The 26,226-nt window shown below is 38.6% G+C and overlaps 1 protein-coding gene across 1 annotated transcript; it reads right to left on the reverse strand.

Moving 5' to 3' along the window:
- On the reverse strand, positions 1–26,188 carry DCAF13 (DDB1 and CUL4 associated factor 13; the record flags this gene model as incomplete). The annotated part of the gene is made up of 11 exons (XM_082015254.1): positions 26,049–26,188; positions 22,996–23,195; positions 21,612–21,719; positions 20,724–20,810; positions 19,744–19,899; positions 19,005–19,082; positions 14,898–14,980; positions 12,826–12,990; positions 8,454–8,589; positions 901–1,064; positions 1–88 (listed from the first exon to the last, which is right to left on the reverse strand). The coding sequence occupies exons 1-11, from the start codon at positions 26,116–26,118 to the stop codon at positions 1–3; spliced, it is 1,335 nt and encodes a 444-aa protein (XP_081871380.1). The 5' UTR covers positions 26,119–26,188.
- Positions 26,189–26,226: the final 38 nt, after the last annotated feature.

Raw genomic sequence — 26,226 nt, forward strand, 5'->3', positions numbered from 1 at the left:
TTATTTCACTACTGCCACAATATGTTTCTTCCTCTCTGACACAAATGGCATAGATCCTGGTTTGCTGTGCTTACGACGATTCAGTTCCCTAGAAACAAAAAAACAGAAAAATGAAGTTCAGTAGTCAGCACAAAGATTTAAAAAATACCAGCTTCCTCCTTAAGCTACTGATGGAGATAACCTACAAGTAAAAAAATAATTAAATAAATTAAGAATTGCTTTGCTTTTATTAATCAAAAGCCACGTACCTCCTCCGTTGAGAAGAAGGATTGTGCTTTTGAAAATAACTTTAAAATTTGCTAATTTAGAGAAGTTTCAAATGAAGCCTTTTCCTGGGAGCTCAGCTTACATGGGTTTCATGTCAACAGGATTTGCTGATCAGGTAGAACTAAAATCTACCAACTACTTTTTGGTTTTACCATTAATTTAACGGCTACAGCAGAGTATGCCACCTTCTGCTCCCAATTCCAATATGGCAGTGATCCAGGTGATGGAAAACACTCATCCTGGAGTCTGGCATTAAAAAAACAAAACCAAAACCAACCGCTAAAAACCAAAACAAAACCTCCACACACCCAAAACAGCCCATTCTGTTTCCACTGCAATGTTGCCTCATGTCATGCTTAACAGAGCATTGTGGCTCCTTCCAACATGGTATTTGCTCCCCTTTTTTCAGTGAAGTTTTGGGAAGCAGCCATTGATCCTGGCACTCGTCTGCATTTTCCTTATAACCAAAGGTTAATCAATCCAGTCGTTCATGATCACTTCTTCAGTTGTTAAAAGTAGCTCATACTTGTTCTTCGCACACAGCTCTAACATTCCCATACATTGCTGCTACAGCACTGCAGTGATCATTTCATTAAGATCAAGAGAAACCAAAGCCAGGAGAGGAAGACATACTTTCGCCGACGAGCTTCTCTCATGATACGTTGCTCCTTGATTTGGCAATATATACTTTTAGGCAAGTGACGGTGTTGAGCTATGCGTCTGATCTGTGGGTGAAACTGGAACTTCTCCTTCAGCTTCTGATTGTAATTCATAGCTGCCTTCTCTCGTGGTGCAAGCTACGGGGAAAACAACACACACCAACATGTTATAAAAGAACAAGGATTTAAGTGTCACAATTTTCTCTACGAAACAAAATTTTAACTGTTCAAACTGTTTCCTTATAGCAAATGCCTGTAACCATAGGAACTTAAGCATTAGGATAGGTAAGTATTAAAAAACTATAATTTCAACAATACCCCAATGTTCAAACACAAAACATTATTACAGGTTTCAAAGTTCAGCAAAGTAACTGAATTTATGCCCTGAAAATCAGTTTTTAATGTGCTGTAGAGAAAGAAGAGAGAATAGAAATAGCTGACAGTAAAATCTCTTTGATCAGTCTGCCTGCTTTCCTAACCTCTGATGATGATCAACTTTCGCTGTGAAACAAAGATTTGCAGGCATTTTAATCCCTAGCCAGTGTAAGTACAAATGCTGTAAATGAACTGTCTTCATGAACAGCTCTACAGACAGTTCTTTAGGTGGCCTAAATCTTACCCAGCTCCTTGATCCATTAGGAAGCACAGTGTATATATCAGATTTCAAGTATTAGCTCGGCAATATGGCACACAGGGAGTTCCAACTTTTCATTACGCAACTAAAAATGTCTTAGTATCACAAACACATGAGATACAGGTGAGCTAGTATTACCACAAAAGACTTTAACTGTATCCATGTTTAAAATTATGTCTGAGCCACCATTAACAAAACTGAAAGTGAGAAACACCTTCTCCTGACAGCTAACCTGCAGAGGATTTTTTTTTTTTCCCCCCAACCAGGCATGTTTCCTTTGGTCCTAGTGCTTATTTATCAAAAGGGAAAAAACCTGTGCGCGCCATGTTTTTGTTTAAAGCATGCACTGCTTCACGAGGGATATGGGTTTCTAAGGGTTTTGGATTTGCTTGGGTCTCCGGGAATTTCAGATGCATTTTTGTCTAGTGAGCTTTCATTTGACCAAAGCAGCAAGTGAATCTTTAGAGGTAAAGAGTCCATAACTCCCAAGCCACTTAGTGTTTTTTAACATAAAATCTTCTAACATTAACAAAGGATAATCCTACCCTCATCTTCCTACCCTCCCTGCCAAAATACACTCTATAACTCCAGTATTTCAGACATCTAAAAACCTTTCATATTCTCAAACAAGCAGTGGCACAAGTCTTTCACCCTCCCACATTTACTTCATCCACTGCTACCAGCACCTAAAGTATTAAAAGCAAAACAGTAGTTCAGACAAATTCTATTTATTCAGCTTTGCAACTGACTCGGTTTCACTAATTTCTTACTTCCTCAAGAAAAAAACGGAACCTGACTTTCAGACACTAATAAAAAAAACCCCAAACCAACAACTTTATTACACACACAAAAATTTGGAAATTCACCTACATTATTATGAAACTTGCTTTGTTCCCCTTTGAAATCAGCAATTGGCTATTTCTTCTCTACTCCAGAGGTCACTTTTAGAAGTGACTTCTGTTAAAACATTTCATAAATTCTGAAAAAATAAATATCATACTCAGGTAATTTTGGCCCAAAAATACCATTTATGGTCTGAAAAGCAACTAAAAACAATAAAACATATGGCAAAGGAGTTTCTCCTTTGGGACAATAAAGAAACCAGGTACCAGATGCAGAGTTGCTCATCACTCAGAAAATTCTTATTCAGGCATCAGAGACACATAATACTCTTAACCTCTGTTTCTCCACACCCTCTTATTCATTAAAAAAAAAAAAAATCCTTCTGCTTTACTTACATTTATCATGACGTCTCAAATTGCAATTGAGTAAATTTTACAATCTTAACCCACTAAAACTAACATCCCACCACCACCCCCCTTTACTGAAATTCTTTCTAGTGAGCCAGGCTGGATAAGCTGGTTCACCCTCAAGAAATCCCAGGTGTTCCCACTCTGCAGAAAACTGCCAATATAATCCAAATTAAAGAGCTTTTATTTTAATTAAATGCAATGATTTCCCTTTAATTTAAGAAAAGCAAATTGCTGCCGATAACCTTGATGATTCTACAGACAAGAGGTGAATCTTGGTAAATTAAAGATACATCCAGGATATCTTATTTAAAAAATTAATATAGATTAAGCAGTGGTTATATTTGAGTCTGATTTCATTTTTATGTGTAGTGTGGTATGTAGAAAGGCACATAGCTGGTGACTTTCCATCCAACTACTGAATGCCAACGCCCCATACACCAGGCTGTGCTAAATGCGCCCTCATCTACATGATGGTAAAAGAAAATTTTGCAGTAATGACAAGTTTCCGTCTATTTATGACAGACAGCAGATAGCTAAGAAAACAGACTGCAATAATGCACTGAATTCCAATCTCTCTCTTGCAAGTCATTTTAAAAAGGTCAAAGTAAACAGCTGAAGAGAACAGCATTACTTTCCATTCTGCTTTGAGCTGGAGAAGATGCTGTAAATGCAGCACAATTTAGCAGGACTAGGTATTTTGTTTATAGGGACTGGAACACTCCACAATGTAATAAATTAGGATTTGCATGACATCATGAGTGGAACACATGCTGAAAGATGATGTATGACCCTTTTTTTCATACGTTCCAAAAGTCTATGTGCAACTTCCTGTATGAAGGAAATAGAAATTATGTGGTAGAAAGACAGCTGATTCATGCCACTACTGCAGCAGCATTTCACAAAAAATATCTAGAGTGAAAAAGAGGGAAAAAGAATTCTAAAATGCAACCAAGTTGTCAGAAATAGGGAAATGTGTCCTCAAACTGCCTATGCCTCTTTCCTCCCTCCAGATGATAGAGGCTGGTTATTTTTCCCATCTAAGCAGGAGGAGGGTAAGCATTTTTTCCAGAGCCCTGACTGAAGAGCTAAAACCACCTTTAACAAAAAAATCGCCTTTTAGAGGAGGCTGTATTTGTACTGTGCAGTATTTAAAACTCCACACTATCAGATTCCTGTAATTCAGCATGAGAATACTGGTTATCTATCCTGTCCAGGTTGTCCTTCTACATTAGGGCAGACAGAGCACAGATGCAACATATTTTTAGAATATAAACGTATCCCAGCAATTTTCTACACCGTAGCTTGTTTTTATTTAATTTTTTTTCCATTGCCCTGCTGAAAACCCCTTTCTAAATTTATTGCCATAAAGTTTATTACTCATTGTTTCCTTGGATCAAAAACCTATGGCTTCTTTACATCTAAATGGATGACAAAAGAAAGGTAATGTAGATGTTAAGAGCACAAAATGGTAGCTAAAGGGATGAAGCTACATGTGCACTGAATCACAAAAAAAAGAAAAAATCACTACAAAACAAATGCCATGTCACACAATATCTGGTACTGCTTGTTATCAGCCTTATCTCACAAAATGGAACTGTATACTAGAAGCAAACTGAAAGAATACACAATTACTCAGACAGTTTTGATGCGTGTGGTCCTGCTAATGCACTTTTCTAGATCAAAACCAAGACCTGTAACTGCCCTTTCTCCCATCTTTTTCAGTCCTTACTCAAAAGCTGTTACTTCTGCATCTCGTAAGAAAGCAGCAAACCTATGCTCCACCACAGTTACACTCCTCACACTAGTTTTATACGTATTGAAATATAAATCATTCCCAAGCAGAAAGTTTTCTTCAATTGTCCAGTGCTCTGTTCCAATTCTTAACTACTTTGAAATGTAACAGCGCCAACTTTTGCAGCTCTTACAGAAGTAATGTTACTCAGCATTTAGACTCTAACAACTCCAGGTGTAGATTTTTTCTAATGTGTCAATAGACTGATGAACAATACAGCTTTTTGAAGTTGATGGTACATTGCTTGACTACAATTCAAAAACCCAATCTATTCCCTTCTTTGTATTAATAAGATTAATTCTATTTTATTAACTGAAACCTACTCTATTACTGCTGCTTTTCTATCTTTTTCACACAGATGAGGCTCTATTTTCCTCTTTTCCTCAAAAGCCAAAATCATTCACCTTTTCAGAAATCCCAAACCTTGCACAGGTACAAAAGCCTCAAACATCTTTACATGTCATATTTTATGTACAGTATTGGAACAGTCTGGAGTATCTCAAAATTCTTATTTAATTGGCTCTTTTGCTTCTAGACGTGCAAAACTAGATGTTTACTGCTTTAAACACAAAACCTGTTAAGCCCCATTTAATAATGTTTATTTGTTATTTAATGAACTTTTGATAAAAAAACCTAAATACTGCAAGTTATTTTAAAGCAGCTCCTGCAGTAGCTCCAACAGAGAGATTTGGGGTTTGTTACCCCTATGTAAAACCCAGGCAGACTTGACTGTCACTGGAGTGGAGACACAGCATGCCTCTGGCTCCTCCAGAGACTTTTATTCTTACTTTAATATTTCACTTTGTTTCACTCAAAGTAATGAGTGCAATGCCAAATACATTAAAAACCAAAAGAAACATGCATGTCAGAACTGATGACTGCTAGGGTAGCCACAGTTCAGAGAGTACAACCTTCCAACTGGATAAATGTTCATCAGTCACAACATAAGTACTATATATTCACTACAACTTCCCTGGAACCCAGCAATGCTAAAAACAAGTAAGACTAAGTAAGACTCACCAAAGGAAAAAACAAAAGTTTGATTACCATCTTTCTTTCTCTTTCAGGATGCTGGTTTCTATCCACCCCCACCCCAAAAATAACCATCTTAAAATACAATGTATTACAAGATGTTAGCATTATATCAGAAATACAGTGACCTTTGGATGAGTCATTCAATCAAATCTTCTCAGCAAAGAAAAACAGCCGACCAAGCAACTAAGCATTTAAGACATCTGACACTTCCAACAGAATTACTGAATGTTCAGCTTTGAATATTCAAAATATTCAAAAAATAGCCACAGACTATGGAAGAATTGGACATTTATAAGATAAGCAAGCATAAGCCTATAAAGATAAGAACACCAATCCTCTAAAAAAGAAGTAGCAGGTACTAAAGAAAAACAGTGGAACTTGATAAATAGCCGTTAGCAGTTGCAATGTTAAGAATCACAGGAACTAGCAGGTTGGATCAAACAAGGATTGGCAGAGCTGCCTGAATCCAAGTAACATTTCCAAGGTATATCCAAAAACATATAAGCCATAAAGATTCCACTCTTAAGTTCTATTAGCAACAGTTACTCTCTGAACATCTGAAAAATAAAATTTCACAGTGCTTATAAAATTTTTTAACAACTATAGCAGCTTTAGACAGCTACTAACTTAATATCCAAGTTCTGTGTCTTGCTAAATTCAAGGCTTCAACAGCATCATGCTTGAACACATTTCCACCCAAGATATGGGGATGTGAAACATCTCTTCTTATTACAACATAATTCTTTACAAGTTCATTAGTGTCATCCATGTGACATGACAGCAGTTTTTCTGCATAATTCACTATGTCCCTTGTAACTCCTTCCTGTATTTCTAAATACTTTTGCTTTCCTAAGATATCTTTTGATGTTGCAAGGTGGTTTTTTTTTTTAAATAGGATGACAAGTTTTGTATTCTAAATGGTGGGATGACTTTCATTTCTGATAGTAAAAATATGGAAACAACAACCAACCAAAACCAACAAACAAAATCAAACAAAAAACCACATGCCACTTGACCTGTGTGTTAGAGATAGCTATTAACTTAATTCTCTTGGAGCTGACAGCTGAAGTAAAGATGCATGTCAAAAATACCACACAATTCTGTTATAGAAGGAGCATGCTGTCTTTCTCTAAGATATTCTATATGAAGTATGAATATAGTGAATAAAGAAAGTTTCAGCTAATACTGTAAAACCAGGCGAAAAGGGTGTTGCCATGACCACATGGATACGACAGCAGGAAAGCAGGTAATATTTCTGCCCAATAAATAGTGCACTGTCTAAGCAAATTCAACATAGCAGTTAAATCAAAAAGTAAAGCCTATAAAGAGCTCCATGCAGTCCCTAGAATTAGCAAGTATGGGACGGATATATAAATGTTTTATGTTTGACTGAAGCACTACATGGGAAAATCCCAAGAATCAGTTCAGAACAGAAAAAAAAAATAGCATCCTCAACAAAAAATAAGAGTTATTCCATTAAATAAATTAAACTTAAATAATAGTTTGTAACCACAAATACTGCATAGGCCACAAAGTTGAGTTTTTTTATCTATAGCAAAGATGGAAGTTAAAGACTTTCAAATACTTATGGTGGGCCATGGCTAAAGTTACACGTTCTTTTAGCTGTGTTACTCCATATCCAGTGCTTCACAGTGCACAACAGTCCATAAATCATCCCATGCTGCACTGTAGCCTTACATACTCCTACCACTCCCATTCACCTGCCACCTCTCACAGCTCCACTCTGCTTCCCTCCTATGCAGATACTATTCACCTGATGGAGCTTCAGGTAACCACAAGCAGCCCTAGACATATCTTATGCCATAGACCATCCCCTTAACTGTACAATATTGTTCCCTGAATTACAACTTTCCTTTCCTCCCACCTCAATCTTTCACAAGATCAAGCAGAAATTCCCCCACGCATTATTTGACAGCTATGCTGATGGGCTCAGAAAAAGCAATGTAAACACCTCCAAAATACCATAACAACATAAAGCTACGTGAAGGGATTACTCCCAGTGGACAAAGTGTCAAATTCTTTCTCCAAAGTCGTTCAATACTTTAATAGAACTGTGCAGATGAATATATGCAAGTGGTAACTGTAAATGAACATTTTGGCTTTGTCTGTACATAAACATTTGAACAACTGTAACCAAAAAGACATTTATCTTATTAGACTGATGTCTCTCCTACTAGGAACACTTTAACGAAACTGACTTACATTGAATTAAATGGACTCCAGACACCACACTAGTTTGCCTACTTGGTATCTGAGAGTTAAATAGGTTAATGACAATCTCAGTTATACACCGGTGCAAATGGTCTATTTTACAATGCATGTGTTTATCACAGTATGAACTGCACATGAACCAGTCGCATGCCAGTCAAAATTTTTAAAATAGTAACCCTAAGCTTCAGTAGAATGACTTAGGTATGGCAAACCAGAATTTATTGCTGCTTCCCTAGTGCAAAGGGATGAATTCTCACCTTAGCACCCACGCAAAAACTCTAATCTGGTTTAGTTAGAACTGATGATTATTGTTAACATTAAACAAGAACCCCCCCCAAAAAAGTCGCCTTGCGTAGCAATAACGAGGCATGTAATTTTATTATCATTGTAAGATGTAGTAAATGCAATGAACTTATACTGCATATGTCAGTTTTCAAATTAAATACAAGTGTCAAACTAAAATTGTACATTGTCCCTTTAGAAACTAGTTTTTAGAAGTTGAATAGGCTAACCAGTTGTAATAATAATAAAACCCCAAACATCTTGTCTTTTGATAACAAAAAGCAAAATGCAACTCTTACCACTCCCAGTTTTTCAGAAGCATTAGCTTTCCACAGACGAATATTCATCTCATCTGAGCCACACAGAATGTACTTGTTATCTGAAGTCCATTTTACAGTGATGACGTGCTGCATTCGCTTTGTATGATATACCTCCCTAAAGCAAAGAGAAACATTTTTAAATGATCTATCATCACTTTTCCCACCAATGTTACCCTTCCAATAGCAGAAAGCAATCTGTTCAAGACAAAATAAATTTTTTTTGACTTTTTGTTGTGGTTGTTTTTATAAAAATCTGACTTTTTTTAAACACTGTGTTGATCTTAAATCTATATAGAGAGAGATTCCAGTAAGGTATGATCGTTAGACTGAAAAAGAACCACCTAGGATAATACATGTTTTAAATAAGTGTTTTCATAGAGATTAGAGTAAATAGATAGAGAGTAACTCTTTTTGCAAAACATGCCACAGGTATACAACATGATACGCATACTATTCCCGAAATAATTTTCCTTGATATGCTATCATACTGATCAAGCATTACAGAATGGGACTGCATGCCAAAGAATCTGACACCACCATTATGAACAGGAAAAAAGAACACTAAATAAACACCCCCAGCTGTCCATTTATGACATGGCAATGGATTGGCCATTGTGATTTCCCTTCCTTCCCCCAAAATTTACTTCCTTGTCATTGTCTAAAGAACTCCTAAGAAAAATTTTAAAACCCTAAAAACTTGGAGAAAACTCTTCAGTCCTGCAAACAAGAACTTAACAAGAAATATCAATTAGTAAAAAGGATTCAGAACAGCTGCGTGACTATTAAAGCATAAACTACATTTAATTTTTGCCAATCAGACTTCTGCTCAACAGTGCTGGTACCTGTTGAAAAAACGTTTCTACATGTTACATTTAAACCAGGATTTAAATGAAACTCTTATCTAATTTTCATTAAGCATGCACCAAACAAGCAGAACAATATTCATGAAGTTATTCTTTTCTTTCTGCTGTAAAAATATAGACTGAGTACACTTTTCTGGTAATTTTCATTATTTATTAGCATTCTAAAGGTGAAGAATAAGTAAGGCCTACTTACTGTCCACTAATACCCACCCCTTTATTATACCAGTCATGCACTGCAGCTTATAAACCATTCTTTTTCTTCTACTTAATTATTTTTACAAGTAAAATACAAGTAGTAATGGAAAGGGAATACGAAAACAACACCTATTCAAGAGCTGTGGAAAAACTAGACTTGGGTTGAGCTGGAAGGGTTGTGAGAAAAACAAAAGTAATCAATATACCACCTTCAAGCTTTAATAAGCTTAATCACCTCTTGAAATGCTCACTCAAGTGGTGCTCTACTAGAACAACCATGTGGAAGACTGAGCACAAGTACCTTCAGAAAACATTAATACTCACATCAGCTTTTTACAGATGCTGAAGTTTAATAGAGTGTGTGCACTCATTTTCATAAGCATTTCTATGTTTACTTTCATTTTACTATTTGGCTCAATAACAAAGCTTTTCTTCACCCACTCCTGGGAAACTAAGTACTTTTCCTTTCTTTACCTGGAATTTTCAGCCTTTGCCTCTCCTGTTGCTACCATCACAATTTATTAAACACCATTCTCGGGGAAAGGAAAGACACAAAACATGGCCAAATAACCTAGATCTGTCATTTAAAAAATTCACACAGACATTCGGTTCTGTTTACCAAGAATTTACTAAATCTAATCAATTTCATAATAAAACTTACTTCTTATGGCTAATCAATTTCCTAATTTAAATTTTCATTTTAAAATAAAATAGAAAGCAATGGAACATAGGAGTTTTTCAGACTGGCGGGAGATCAAAAGTCAAAATGGAGTATTATCAGGATGCTTGTTTACAGATACTCTTGACTGCATTCTCAGTCTTCCAAGTGGAATCAGATCTTCCATTTGGATACTTCCCTTCATTCCACAGGGTTAATTTAAACTGTGCAATTCTGAAAAAGCCCAACCTCTGAAGAATTTTAAGTGTCACAGAATGCCCTAGTCAGGTTATATGAGGCTAAATTCTTCATTTGTAAGGCTCTTCCTCACTAGATTTATACCCACCACACAGAAGGAGAAAAAAGGAGGGACAAAGAGGAAAATTCCTTCCACAGGTCTTAGCAATGATCTGCTATAACGTGGAATAAAGCCTTTTACTGCTGCATTACTGGGTGTGCAAACTTTAGTGGTGTATCTTTATCAATGATCTGGATGAGGGGATTGAGTGCATCCTCCTAAGCTTGCAGATGACACCAAGTTGGGAAGGAGTGTTCATCCACTTGAGGGAAGGAACGCCCTATAAGGGGATATGGACAGGCTGGATCGATGGGCTGAGGCCAGTTGTATGAGGTGCAACAAGGCTGAGTGACAGGTCCTACACTTGGGTCGCAACAACCCCATGCAATGCTACAGGCTTGGGGAGGAGTGGCTGCAGAGCTGCCCGGCGGAAAAGGACCTGGGGGTGTTGGTCAACAGCCGGCTGAATATGAGCTGGCAGTGTGCCCAGGTGGCCAAGATGGCCAACAGCATCCTGGCCTGTATCAGAGTGTGGCCAGGGAAGTGATTGTGCCCCTGTACTCAGCACTGGTGAGGCCACACCTTGAATCCTGTGTTCAGTTCTGGGCCCCTCACTACAAGAAGGACACTGAGGTGCTTGAGCGTGTCCAAAGAAGGGCAACGAAACTGGTGAAGGGTCTAGAGCACAAGTCTCACGAGGAGCAGCTGAGGGAACTGGGGTTGTTCATTCTGGAGAAAAGGAGGCTGAGGGGAGACCTTATCGCGCTTTACAACTACCTGAAAGGAGGCTGAAGCGAGGTGGGTGTCAATCTCTTCTCCCAAGTAGAATTTCCTCTCTTTTTAGGATGAGAGGAAACATCCTCAAGTTGTGCTGAGGGAGGCTTAGATTGGATATTAGGAAAAATTTCACCTATTTTCACAGGGTTGTCAAGCATTGGAACAGGCTGCCCAGGGAAGTGGTTGAGTCACCATTTCTGGAGGTATTTAAAAGATGTGTAGATACGGCACTTAAGGACGTGGTTCAGTGGTCGACTTGGCAGTGTTAGGTTAATGGTTGGACTTTATGATCTTAAAGGTCTTTTCCAACCTAAATGATTCTATGATTCTGGGGGCTTTAACTCTGCATATCACCACTTTTTTGAACATTACTATTCCACAGAAAGGAAAATCTATAGAACACAGAAGCTGCTAACTGTATTGTTTAATAATACAAGAATTAAAAAAAAACCAAAACAAACAAACCCACAAAGGAACTGCAATACCTAATTACATTTAAAACATTATTGCAAGTCAGGAGGAAAATGAAAACTACCTGTAGATTAGTTATAAAGAAAAATGTAAACAGCCCCTTCTCAATCTTTAATGCAGTACACGAGCATACAAACAGTTACATGATCGCATCAATCAATAATAAAAATATACTCCTCCCCCAATCAATATTTCAACATTTCCACCCCCCAAACCACCTAGAACTTCACCTAGCAGCAACTTCTTTGGTGGCCAAGGCTGGAGAGAGGAAGGCAACTAGAAGTAAAACAAAGTTAAGAACAAAGAAAAAGGAGGACGGACTGACAACAGAGAATAATGTAGGTTTATAAAGAACAAATGATACCAGACAGATCTGATAACTTGCTTCAATTTTCATCAAACTGAAAAATAAATAATAATAGAAACACAGTAGATCCAATCTGAGATTCAGGAAAATATTTAATACATTGCCTTATGAAATCTTACATGAAAAACTAATTCAAAGTGAGGTGTATTCAAAGCATTGTCAGATGAATCAAAACCTTGTTAACAAAATATGAACAAAACATAATAAGCATACTGAAACAGATCCCAAAAGTGTCCCAAACTGATCCATACAACAATGCTTTTCATGTAACGTCTTTAGCAATCATCCATAACAGGATGAAGACAGTCATAGAAAACCAAATGCCACAGTGTTCTAAGACACTGCAAACACCACAAAAAAAGTGGTGACAGATACAGTACAAAGTGACCTAAAAACACGAAAGATACGTACAGAGGGAAATAAGATGGGATTCATCTTGGTAAAATACAAATGAATACAAGCAAGAACAATAATCCACTGTAATTTTTATCTAAAACTGCATAAGTACTGCTATTCATCAAGTAGAAGTTCTACTCTAAGATCTCCAGAATTATCTGTCAACTACATGACCTGTCAATCTCAGGTTATACAGAGTAAGATTTCAATATTCACAGGAAGTCAATGCCCCAGTGAAGATGTTAATGAATGAATTAAGAATTTTGAGGACTAGGGAGGGAGGTCACTGGAATGAATGATAGCAAGAAAGGTGTAAAATCACTCACCTGCTGTGACCTTTGTCTACAGGAAAAATGCGGACAGACTTATCAAAGCTGGCAGAGACAAATTCTTTCCCAGTGGGTGAATAATCCACATCAAGAACAGCAGACACGTGATCCATATGCACCATCACAGGTGATTCAAGAAAGCGCATATCAAAAGTATATAAGCTTTAAAATAAACACACCAACAACTTAATATCTTAACTCCTAAGTAAATGGTGCATTTCTGCTGAACAGTTACTTTTAAACCTCATTTAAGGATACATCCATAATGCAGAAGGGACTCTTTAGAACTGCTCGTAACATGTGAAAAGAAAGAATGATGCATCGTTTAGGGCTTGAGGCTTTAGTTATTGGACCAGACCTAAGTTTCTTGCTTACTGTCTAAGAACAGATAGCCTCCGCTATTCCCTTCATTCTCTATTCATGGAGTCACTGACCAAATGCATTTCTCCAGCCCCCACACTGTCCTCCTCTACTCCATCTTCAGATATAAGTACATAACCTGAACTTGGACAAGCATCTCTGAATCATTACAGCAAGCCTATCAAGGTTTCTAGATATCCCCATATTGCGAACTCCTAGTAATTGAGAGTCTACTGTGAAGTTCCCATTTGGTTGGCACTCTTTCCTACTGCCTAATTGTCTTTAGACCAGATAATGTAGGAATCCAAGGAATGCTTGGTCCTTCAATACATGGAGATACTAGTCCAGCAGAGCACACTATCTGTAGAAAAGCATTACATTAAAAATGAACACACAGCTGGTGGACCACAGCTGGTTTGGTCTTAAGGACTTGAAAGCTCAGGTGAGGTCTACCGGTACTCCCTTTGAATCAACAAGCCCATGGATGCACAGCAAGGCATAATAACAGAGTAGATCATTAATTTGCCTGGTACCAATACACAAAGGTGCATTTAATGAAACCTGCACTACTATATTAAAAAATTGTAATTTAGCAGGTTTCTCACTCTCCTTGCTGCAAATTAATGCATAACTGGAATTAATTCAATGTCTCTTATTCAATAGTTTACTGGCAAATATTGCTTTTTCCTTCCAAATTCCCCAAGAAAAACTATGCTAGCATTATATTCAAAACCACTAATCCATATAATCAGCTAACACTTGCATATGCGCGTTGTTGATCTATGCACTTGCCATTGCACTTATACTAACTGCTTTAGTTTGCAAGAGGACAGTTGCCCTTGGCAGTAACAGCTACCATTTTTAGTTTAGCAAGGGAATTAAAAAAACAACAAAACAAAACAAACCCAACAAACTTACAAATGCATAAACAAATAGATTAGGTAGCCTGGTAGCCTTACCATACCATAACCAAAATAGGTGAAAAGCAGTACATTAAACACAACACCCACTTTCAAGGTCTGGGCTAGATTCCATTTCCTTGGAAAAACAGCCTTGAGATAAGTGATAAAATTCCTCTGTTCTATAAGAAAACGGTGATCTATTGTTAGATCACTGACTTCCTGGACAAAAAGGATATGGAGCACATTTTGCAGCAGCCTAGTTTTGAAGAGACATCTTTTTCAATATCAGATTAGCTATTCACATAAATAGTATTGTTCAAAGGTTAAAAAACTGCTCTGAGACATTGAAAGGATAAGTATTGCAGTCCCTGGAACTGTTTCACAAGAGATTTCTTTTTTTTTTTTAAAGAAATGTTCCCATCAAAACAACTGATCAGTACAATATATCAAGCTTCACAAGAGCTGGCATAAAAATAAACACTTATATTGCCTCAGACTGGACCAACAGTTCTTATTTTCCAGGTCCCGTTGCAAGTTACACTGGCATTGCTTCAGCTACATTTTTTCTAAGTTACACTGCTTTCCGCCCTCAGGTACTGAAATACAGAGAAAGAGGCAGTCTACTATCAATTCATTTTTTTAAAAAAAATCAGTGAGCCTATAATTCTCTAGGTTATTACTTAAGTGATTGAATTTTAGAGCTTAAGGAGTTTTTAAAATATTTATTTTAGCATGATGGTAAATCACCAAGATACAGATTAAAAACATAACATGATCAGGATTATCAAAAAGCAAGGTGACACTTACTTGTAATCTTCATTTGCTGCAGTAAAAACAAAAGCTTCCATGGGGTTCCAACACAGTGTATTTGTCCTCATGTTCAAGATAACCTGGAAGACATTTATACATTGCTACCTTGTTATAGGCAGTAAAATACTCCCTCTAGTTCAAAACTTCCTGTAGCACTGGAGACAAGCACTTTCTAGATACAGAGTTATGGCAGAGGAATAGTGACATGACAGAATGTTGCCTTAGCAATGTTAGAATTGGAACTCGAGAACTTCCTGTCCCCCATCATATGCTCACTGCCTTGTGCGATGCTGCAATTAAATTTTCTTCTCTAAATCATCTTAGAAGCAAATTCTTCTAAGTGGTCATTTAACATGTAAACCATGTAAACATGATAGCAGTCAACACGTACACCCAGAACTTCTGAAAAATTTCACTTCTCCATCATATTTACAGGAACCTTTAGTTAAGTAATCCATAAACACGCCTATATAAATGGTTATTTCAAGGGATATTGTCATTAACTGACGCTGTGAACCAGCACGTGCAAAGCGATTGTAACATTTTGATGTTCTCCCAGTTATTACTATCCCTACATCATTTTACCTCTGAAATTGCAGCTCATGAATTCTCCAGGACAGTTGCCATTTCTTGTTGAAGTGCCAAGCAATGTGTGTAGAAGTTACTGTGTTGTAATCTACTCGCCACTGTCACTGTACTAGCAGTGAATCATTTGCTACACATTCATAAGCTTTGCTCCCTGCTAGTAAGCAGATGGCTACAAAGAGGCCAGTTTGCCTTGAAGTGGGAGGAAGGCAGCTGATGACAGTCTAATTAAGATCCTTCCACTTTGCTAGGAGTAGCCAAGAGGTATTAAGAAGCTGCATGTCAGATGCCCCCACCTTGGGGGATAGTTGTGGCATAAACAGCTGGGCCCCTGTGGGAGAAGGGGAGGCAGGGAGGAGGTTATCTGACACCCATACGACACAACAGCTTTGGCTTCTGCTGAGTCTTGGAGGAGTTTTCAACTATTCTATTTAAAAATTAATCCCATACAGTATGCCTGACGCAAAGTAGTTGTATAATTACGGAGCAACTTATTAACAAGTTGAACAATTCTAAACAGGATTTTCCACAATGCTCCAGGTCAGCCATAATCCTACTTGAAAGTCCTGAAATTTGTGTGTTTAATGCTAAGGTACTCCAAACTCGGTTTTGTTCTCAGCTTACTATATAAAACTTTATAAATTTACATACGTATAACAAAATGTAGTTGTACAATTATAACTTCTAAAATAATGAACACAATCTCAAAGCAAGTTAATAGTGACAACTTCTACTGAACCACCACCCCAAAAAAAAGGATTGTAATTTTATGAGTGTGTCCATATTCTCATGATTCTCATTCTCCCTAAGTCCTCATTTCCTAGGTGACATTATACTGTTCAATATGAAGTCTATGCTGCAAAATACTGCTCATTTTCAGAAATTGCATGCATCCAGAACCGAATGTAATCATCAGATGTCTAAAGTGATCTCTACTTCAAAAAGTGACTTTACTGAGAGGATAGGCCACTGAAAGGTCCTATGTTTACCGTAATGTGACAAGGAGACTTTGTTCAGATTTCAGTACTGTCCTTCTAATTATAAACCCTGCACATATCTGGAAAGCTAATAATCAAGGAGGGTTCTTTACTCTTCCCTGTCGAAGTTTTTCAGCCACCGTCAAATGAGTATACTGGCACAGATTGCCCAGAGAGGTGGTAGATGCCCCATCCCTGGAAACATTCCAGGACAGGTTGGATGGGGCTCTGAGCAACCTGGTGTTGTTGGAGATGCCCCTGCTCACTGCAGGGGGGCTGGACTAGATGACCTTTAAAGGTCCCTTCCAACCCAAACTGTTCTATGATTATATGTGTAATAAATATTTTAAATCATGCCACAAAGTAACTCTAATATTGCTGAAAAATCCAGCTCTTTTTCAAAAGGGGACAGGTTTGGTCAAAGTCCATGCTCCGCATATTGCTTCATTATTTTTTCACCCAAACTTACAAGTGTTCAGTTTATTTCAGCAGTGGCATTTGAATTAAAATAATGCCTAAGAAAAGGATTGTCTGCACAGTTCTAGCATTATATTCAGTAACAACTATGCAAGGCAACCTGCGCTGGAAGTGATTTAGGTTGCCGTAAATACATTAACAATGGCATTTCAGAACTATCTAAACCTGCAGCAGAGCCATATTCTGACACTATTTTTTAATCAACTGTACATAGACTTAGTCATTTCATAAGAAAAAAATCCTTATTAAGACGAGTCAAATTTGTGAACCTGGCTATCTTTGTTTATTTATTTTTACTGTGAGCACTTGCTTACAAAGAGCATCAGCCTGGAGATTTTGAGATTACTTGAACACAAAACCGGATCGCCCAAATAATTAATCTGTCCTCCTTTACTATCTACAAGGTATTTGGTTGAGGTGAACAGCTAAGAATGTTCCTCTTGTCATTCAACAGGAGTGCTTCCCTTCATCTTTTCCCAGCTTTTCTAGGCTAGTCCTTATTTTGCACTTCTGCAGCATCTCACCATCTTATCTGTCCCTCTTTGAAACTTAAGACTTCAAAACTCACAGACAGGACAAATGGGCAAGAGAACTACTGCTTCACGATGCAGAAAGTTGTACTCCTGTTTCCATTAAGGAAAGGACTCCCACTGAGTTGCAAAGGCAGAGCAGTGTGTAAGCTGCTTTGCTGATCAAACACCAGGAACACAGCAGTGCTAGAAGTCAATGCCCATACATAGGTATGGTACCTCTAATAAGCAGCATTCTTCTCTTGGGAGTTACAGAGCTCTTAGCTCTTGATGCAGAAACGGACATTCAACCTGCCTCTCACAGGAGAATCATTCCTATCCCAGCAAGAAACCCAGAAGCTACTGTATCCACAGATGCACAGAAGTATTCATCAGCATTTTACTCCTATAGCAGGATATGCACCTAAGCATGCTGCTTTCTACATGAGATACACACATATATATATGTGCACACATGTGTACATATGCACATGTATGCATACTTTTATATATTTAGCATATATACATATGTAAAATTCTGTTAGACTCAAACCTAACTCACAAAGGCTCCAACTACATCCTTTTAACTTGTAACTACAGACCTACAGCACTGTCTGTGTTCATTTTGACATTCAGGTCTCCAGCTGGCATTGCTGACAATTTTTAGAATCTCTGTCTCAGTGGCCCAAGTGAAACTTCATTAAAAATTGTTGGGGCACAGGGAGAGAAAGAAATACTGTTATGCCAACAACATTCCTATTTTGTAACTAAGTTAAGTACCGTTCCAGTGTGTATCAGACCACTGTCATTGCAGACAGTACATAATATCTCAGAAGGATACTGAGTGTATATTCACAAGCCAGAATATTGTATTTCACGAAGAAAACTGTTAAGATAGTCCTGGGACTCAGAACTACTGACCTTGATCGAGGTTAGTATGCATGTATGAATTACATGCTTCTTGTTTTAAATACATACATTCTCTTAAAGATAAGTAAGAAGCTCTATGTCATTGGTAAATTCCACATATAAATACAATTTTGATTCCACTGCAAAGGATTTCTGAATGCATATACTAGGTGCGTAGAGGAGGGTTTATCTCCACGCAAAAGAAAAACACCTTTTAAAATGCAGAGCAAGGCTCTCCAGTGGTGGAAAGGAAATGCCTTAGAAGTTACCTTGTTTCCTTCTGGCAAGGAGGAAAAAACAAACAAACAATTAAAAAAAAAAAAATCACACATACACAGAGCGAATGCAATATAGGAACATAAATTTCTTATTGTGAAATTGCTGTCAGGTCAGGCACTTTAGCAAGAATTACAACAGAGTGAGCATGACAGTCCATTTGAATGCAGAAAAGGGCTCTTCTAACTCTGCATGGTTTAAATCCCAACAGTAATTCAAACTTAGTTAAAAGACTCAAAATTAGAGACAATGAGAAGTCAGTGAACTCAGAGTTCAGAGCTTCCCTTTCTCTACCATCATCAACAGACTATTTACTTAATCAGTATGATTATTAGTGCCATAAGCTTCTGTTAAAAAAAAAAAAAGATTACCTTTTTTAATGGAGTTGATTTTCTCATGTCATACAGCACAATATTTCTGTCAGAAGCACAGCTTCCCAAAAGGTATGTCTAAAAAAACCAAAACGAGTATGGTGAAACAGTCAGCAGTTTACATTAGATACCTAAGCTATTTCACAAAACTGGTAGTCAAATAGTACCTTTTTCAATCAAGGAAATGCATTCATCGTTCCTTCTGTGCAATTAGTTATTCAGCACAAACATTTTAAATAGCTTTCCCCACTAAGATTCAGAATCCACAGAGTCTTCTCTACTTCACAAGTAACAAGCAATTCCTCATAAACACTTCATCTACGAACACAGCCCACCCGAGAGGTATATAGTAGACGATCAAATGCAATTGTTTTGCCATGGAAAGGGGGAAAAGTCTTGGTCACGGGAGTACTGGAACAGATGAGAGCTCCACAGCCACATAGCCACTACATTATATGATTGAGGTACAGGATATGTATTGCTGTGGGCAGAACGGAGACCACCCTACTTTTCTTTCTCCTCCCTGCCACTAACAGAGACAAAAGATTAAAAGATGAAAATATATGGTACTACATTCCAAAGCAATATAGCCATAAAAATATACGTACACAACTCCTATGTTAAAACACATATCAAAATCCAAATTTGGAAAAAGCTGTTAAAGATGGTGTTAATAAGAGTTTAGATCTTATACCAATCAAGAAAAAACTTTATTTCCGATACATAAGAGAAACATTACCTCAACGGGGTTAAATTTTACACTGCTTATGCTATCAAAACCCCATGTCAGAGAACACATGGGACTTGTCCTTTGCTCATCCCAAATGTCCACTTGATGGCCACAGGTGGCAAAAACAGCTTCCTTCCAGTGGTGATCAATTCCTGTATACACTGTCTTTAAAAGAAAAAAAAAACCCACACAAATAACAAATTTACAAAACCAACTGTATACATAAATATGCAAGTATGTTGTGTTATCAAAAAGATCAACAAATCATCACATATTGAGTCTGCCATATTTTTATTCATTTACATTACTGAAAACCAAATCACCACTGCTACCAGAAACTGTCTTGTCAGATGTACCCTTACACAGTAGACTAGCTTTCTGTGTACTCACATTTCTTGTTAATTTACAATGGAGCCAACATTAGAAGCCCATTTACAAAGTCCTGGCTGACTTCAAAGGAACGGAAGTTTTAAGGGTACAACTACAAATTTTCAGTGGGGACCTGAACAGATTCCATAGACATTACAATAATTAAAGAGTTTCAAACTATTAAATTGAAAATGCTGAAGTACGTATTTTTAGTCTGCTTTTGTCAAAAAGAAAGACTTAAAGTCAAAATTTTGTATTTAATGTCTGTGAGGTATTGGCATGAAAAGAAAGTTATTTAATGCAGACTAAGCACTGACAACACACAATTGAAAAGAAAAGAGACTACAGAAAGGTCTGATCAGTTCACAAGAAAGGGACAGATCTAAGCAGTCTCTGATGGTATTTGAGATATTTCTTTCTGGTTACATGTTAAATAAGTATAATAAAAACTTGAAGATACTTTAAAAGTGCCATTATCAAATTTGATGCCATCACCTTACAACTCATTCTGATAACAGGTGATATCACACCGTTTCTCTCTCCTCCAAGAGCTAGATAAGAATTTGTTCAAACTTAATCCAAAAGAAGAGATGTGGGAAAATGAAAACTTAGATTACTACCTTTCCAAGAATTGTATGAATAGGTTCTTCTTCTCCATTTTCCGGGCTCTCCATTTTCCACTGCTTCACAGTTTTGTCATCACCAACCTGGAAATATTGGAGAAAGCATGTACAGTTTTACATAAATATATTCTGTTTATTTTACTAGATGTGCTTTGCAATTACATACAGGCAGCCTTTCAAAAAGAGAATGATCCATGGCATACACAGAAGTAAAGTGCGCTCTCTACACAATTTTTTGCTATGACTTCCCCTATATCCTTACTACTAACCTCATAACCTGATTTGTACTTCAGAAAAGATAAATATATAGTAGTGAAAATAGCTCTTCCATGTTGAGCTCAAAAGAAGCAAAACCTCAGGACACACTGCTCTTCAAAACCAATTCTTTTTATTTTATCATCTTAGAATTGTTTTAATGCAAACAAGAAGACATACTATTTCCAGGTGGTTTACAGGCAACTGAATCAGTTGTGGTTGATGTAAGTTAATAAAGTTTAATTAACATGGAATGATGTTGACTTAATCAGCTTACCTTTAATCACAGGATATGCAAATGGATACTTTTAAAGCGTTTGTATGTTTTTCAATGATCATCATCTATCTACTACTTTAATGAAAACTAATTTACTCAAGTTTTAATTACCTAACCATCTGTTAGCAATTTATTGGGTTTTATCCCTTCCATAGTCTTGAATAACATCTGTATCACAGCATCAAAAAAATTTCATCAGAAATAGAACTGTCAGGTTCACTGACAAGTTTAATAAATGTGTTCATACGATATTCAAATATTGTATGGCAGAGAGTAAGTTGCTCACTGGAAAACAGATGGTGAACAGGCACTCTGTACTGCTACGTTGCACTAAGAAGACACATTATACTTACAGTAAAGAACGATGTACCACAGAAGCGAGCACACATGCCTCGAACAAAGCCTTCATGGGCTTGTATAGTGCGAATACATTGTCGTTTGGTCAAGTTCCAGATTTTAACCTGTTAAAAACAGAAAAGTATTCTGTTGTTGTTTATGTTTTCGACAGCCCACAAATGCAGTTCATAATTCAACAGATATTGTAACAAAATGGCATAGCTGGCTTGAACACCAGCCAGGTTTTATAATGTTAAAACTACTTAATTATTCCCTTCTTGAAAAAACATTTTAAAAGTGCAGCTCTTTCCTTCTTACCCCTTCCCCCCACCCAGGCTGTATACTTACCATATTTTTGCTTTCCCCTATTTTTGAACTATAATTCTTGCTAAAAGACAGCAGCAGTGATAATTTTAGAAAAAAATACCCCTCTAAAGAGAAAAGCACAAGGAAATAGCCTCTGGAACCAACTGAATGTTTTCAGTCCAGCTGCTGTCCTACATTTTATATAGACTTCTACCTCTCACAGAGGTTTTTGTTTCAAAGCCCATTTAAAATTGGGCCCACTTAAAAAACAAGGAAATGGAGACCAGTTTTTATATTTGAATGTATTTATAGTATCCAGTACTTTACTCACTCTATCAGTGGATAAGAAATCTGGCCAATGTTTCATATAAACTTACTCCCCTCCTCTCCGAAAAGGTTCATCTCCCTTACATTACTGCATGACATATACACCTTCTATAAAAAGCAGAAAGCAACCAGCTACCCAGGAGACACCTTTAAAATATACAAATGAAAAATGTAAGGGTGAGAGAGGACAGAAGGCAGAAAAGACAGGCAATTTTTTTTGAGCAGCTGACTCTAATTAAAGTGCCCTTGCTTGCTATTTGCAATATTTATGTAAAATAATGAAACAAATACAGAGTTAGTATTTTTTAGGCAATATGCTAAATTATTATTACACAAAGTTTTTGGTTGTGTGCCCATTCCCCCTAGCTCATCTGACTTCATGTAATTTTAATCTGCAGCACTTCAATTTCTTCAAGGGGAGGAGGAGGTTCACACAGGCATCAAACAGCAATCAGTCTGGACTGTAAATATTAATATTCACTGCTCCATCCTGAGGCACTGAATATCACACACTCTGCTCACAGTTGAAAGCTGCTGCCTTAAGATTTTTGAAACTCTTTGTGTGCTGGGAGGTTACAACCTGCAGTTTGAGAAACACTGCCTACCCTTCTGAGAGAAGATAGGGTATCATGCTGAACAAAGACACAAAAGAAAAGTAAGCAAGGCACATTTAAAACCAAACCAAACAAAAACCAACACAAGAGAGGAAGAAAAAGAAAAGAAGGAAGAAAGGTACCTTCTTTGTTGTGGTTTGTAACTGCAGCTTACCTCTCCATCACAAGCTCCAGACAGCACTGTAGACAAACTCTTTGGATGTTTGGCCATGCAATTAACTCCATCTCTGTGGCCATCAAGTGAGCTAAGAAAGGGTTTTGCAAACACGCGTTCTAGCTTTGTTGCATTCAGAGCTCTTGTGTACTCTCGTGGAACCTCAAATGGATGCAATGCAGGGTCATAGTTTCTTGGAACTGCAATAAGAGTAACACAGACATTAGAGACTCATGTTCAAGCTAAGCTGAATTCAGCAGCTTTCTCTTTCATTTTCCTGCCATGGGAGAATTTTCGGTAATGCCAAGATTTTTGTTGTTCCTACTGTTTTGAAATTGATCCATGGGATCATTAGTATGCTCACTTAACAAGCTCAAAGTTAATAGAGTCTGAAATAACTCTGAAATTATTTTATGCCCTTTTCAAGGGTGTACTGCTCAACCAATGCAGATATGAATGTACACAACAAACAGGAAGTTGCAGACATCTTCCCACCATTATTTAAAAAAACAACCCAAACCACAACAAAGAAAAAAAAAAAACAAAAAAAACCAACAAAACCACCCCAAACCCCACAACCCCAACCTCCTACCACTAAACTCTAACAAAGACAGAAAGGACATGGTTACACAGACATGCACAGAGAGGCAACCTAGCTCACTTCATGTTTAGACAGCTGCAAGCCATCCCTGACTCTGAAACAAGACTCATCAGTTTCATTAGCTTGGTCCTCCAGTAGCATGATCTGATTTCCCAACAGGAATGCTCAAGCTTCAAGCAAGGGTCCCTCTGCATCCACCTGCATAGATATACCTGTGCTGGTTGTGGCTGGGAGAGTTAATTTTATTCACAGTAGCTAGTATGGGGCTGTGTTTTGGATTTCTCCAGGAGACAGTGTGGATAATACAGATGCTGAGCAGTGCTTACAGAAAGTCAAGGTCTTTTCTGCTTCTCACACCACCCCACCAGCAAGCAGGTTGGGGGTGCACAGGAACCTGGGAGGGGACACAGCCAGGACAGCTGATCCAGGCTGGCCAAAGGGATATTCCCTCCCATATGACATCATGCTCAGGATATAAAGCTGGGGGCAGAAGGAAGGGGGCACACATGTTTGGAGTTATGGCATCTGTCTTCCCAAGCAACCGTTACCTGTGATGAAGCCCTGCTTTCCTGGAGATGGCTGGGAAGTGCTGAATGAATTACGTGTTTTGCTTTGCTTGCGTGTGCGGCTTTTGCTTTCCCTATTAAACTGTCTTTACCTCAGCCCATGAGTTTTCTCCCTTTTATGCTTCCAATTCTCTCTCCCATCCCACCATGGGGGGGTGAGTGAGTGGCTGTGTGGTGCTGAGTTGCTGGCTGGGGTTAAACCACAACAATATCTTACAATAAATTGAGAAAGACAGTGGATATGGACCCTGTGCTGCTGTGTTTTGTCTCATTCATTGTTTTCATGCAAAAAGGTTGAAAAGTCAGTAGAGCAACTGACACCAGATCACTCATTAAGAATTGATAACTAGGTCAGTCTGCTGGTTTTCAAAGACTATTCGATGCATATCACCCTCTAAAGTCACTGATGAAACAGAGTTGGGTCTCACTCTGTAATGACAGAGAATTTGATTTAACAGTTTATACATAAATCACACTTAGAAAATTAAGATGTATTCAGCCACTGTCCCAGTGAGTAACTTCAATAACGTTTTTCCATGTTATGTTACCACAATTAAACACCTAAAGAATGCTAGTTACAGTGCTACTTCACACAACATAGCCACCTACTTCCAATTCAATCAAATAATGAAGTATATGCAATTTAAAATACTATAGGTGTACTGTGCTGCTCAAAATTGTTTGATTTAGTGCATCTAAGACACCCAGAGTTTTATTCCTGCTCTTTCCGACAAAGGGTGGACATTTTACAAACTTAATTTCTGACACTAGGTAAAAACTAAACCTCATTTCTATCATGTTACAGAGGTGAAATTGCACGACTGTAAGATCAGTTTTCCAGAGAATGAGCAGAGCAGAAGAGAAGGCTCTGGGAAGACCTTACTGCAACCTTTCAGTACTTAAAGGAGGCTTATAAGAAAGATGAGGACAGACTTTTTAGCAAGGCCTGTAGCCATAGGACATGGGGTTATGGTTTTAAACTAAAAGAGGGTAGATTTAGACTAGATAGAAGAAAGAAGTTTTTCACCATGAGGGTGGTGAAACCCTGGCACTGGTTGCCCAGAGAGGTGGTAGATGCCCCATCCCTGGAAACATTTCAGGTCAGGTTGGACGGGGCTCTGAGTAACCTGCTCGAGTTGAAGATGTCCCTGCTCATTGCAGGGGGAGAGGACTAGATGAGCTTTAAAGGTCCCTTCCAACCCAAACAATTCTGTGATTCTCTAAACAGAGCATGGAGAGTCATATTCTTGTCTACAGCTGCATCTAAAAACAATGTGTAAAAGCTACACGATTTTTGCCCATTTTAATAAGGAACATGCAAGAAGTGGGATGAGTTGTACTAGGAAAGAAACACTAGCGAGTGCAAAAGGTGACTAAAAGTAACCCAGATAATACTCAGCGCAATCTCGGCGTGACTGAAATGAACGGTGGCAAACCCCCCCAGCTCCCCACTCCGCCTCCAACGGCGTTCCCAGACGGCGCTGGCACCCCCAAAATCCAGACGCCGGCTCCTGCCAGGTCCGGTAGCAGGGCAGCAGCCGTTCTTCTCCGCGGACAGCTACCGCACGCCGCCGCCTGGGGCGGACACCCGGGGGGCTGCCCCCGGGCTGCTCGGGGCAGAACCCTGCGGGGAAGACGCCCCCGCCGCTTCACGGCAGGTCACGGCCCAGCCGCGCGAGGGGCGGGCGCATGCGCAGAGCGGCCCTTACCGCCTCCTCGGCCGAACCCGGCGGCAGGAGGGAGAGAATACCGCAGCCGACTGATACGCTCTCCCGGGGAGGGCAGCTCAGCAGCGCGGCAGGGCCGACGGCCGCCAGAAGGCGGCAGCGGGAGGGAAGGCCCTCGACCCTCCCCGCCCAGCCCGCCGCTCGGGGCGCCCCGCTCACCGCGCTGCAGGTCCAGCTTGGTCTCGCGGACGTAGTCGTCGGGGTTGCGGCTCAGCACCTTGACCCGCATCCTCGCTGCCCTCGCACACGCACGCAGCCGCCGCCGGGAAACGCACCCTGGCGAAAGGCACACGTGACCGGATGCGGCCGGCGAGCTGTTCTCGCGCGACTCTGGGAC

The sequence above is a fragment of the Phaethon aethereus genome (genome assembly GCF_964289735.1).
Source record: "Phaethon aethereus genome assembly, chromosome: 2".
Taxonomy (NCBI): Eukaryota; Metazoa; Chordata; class Aves; order Phaethontiformes; family Phaethontidae; genus Phaethon; species Phaethon aethereus.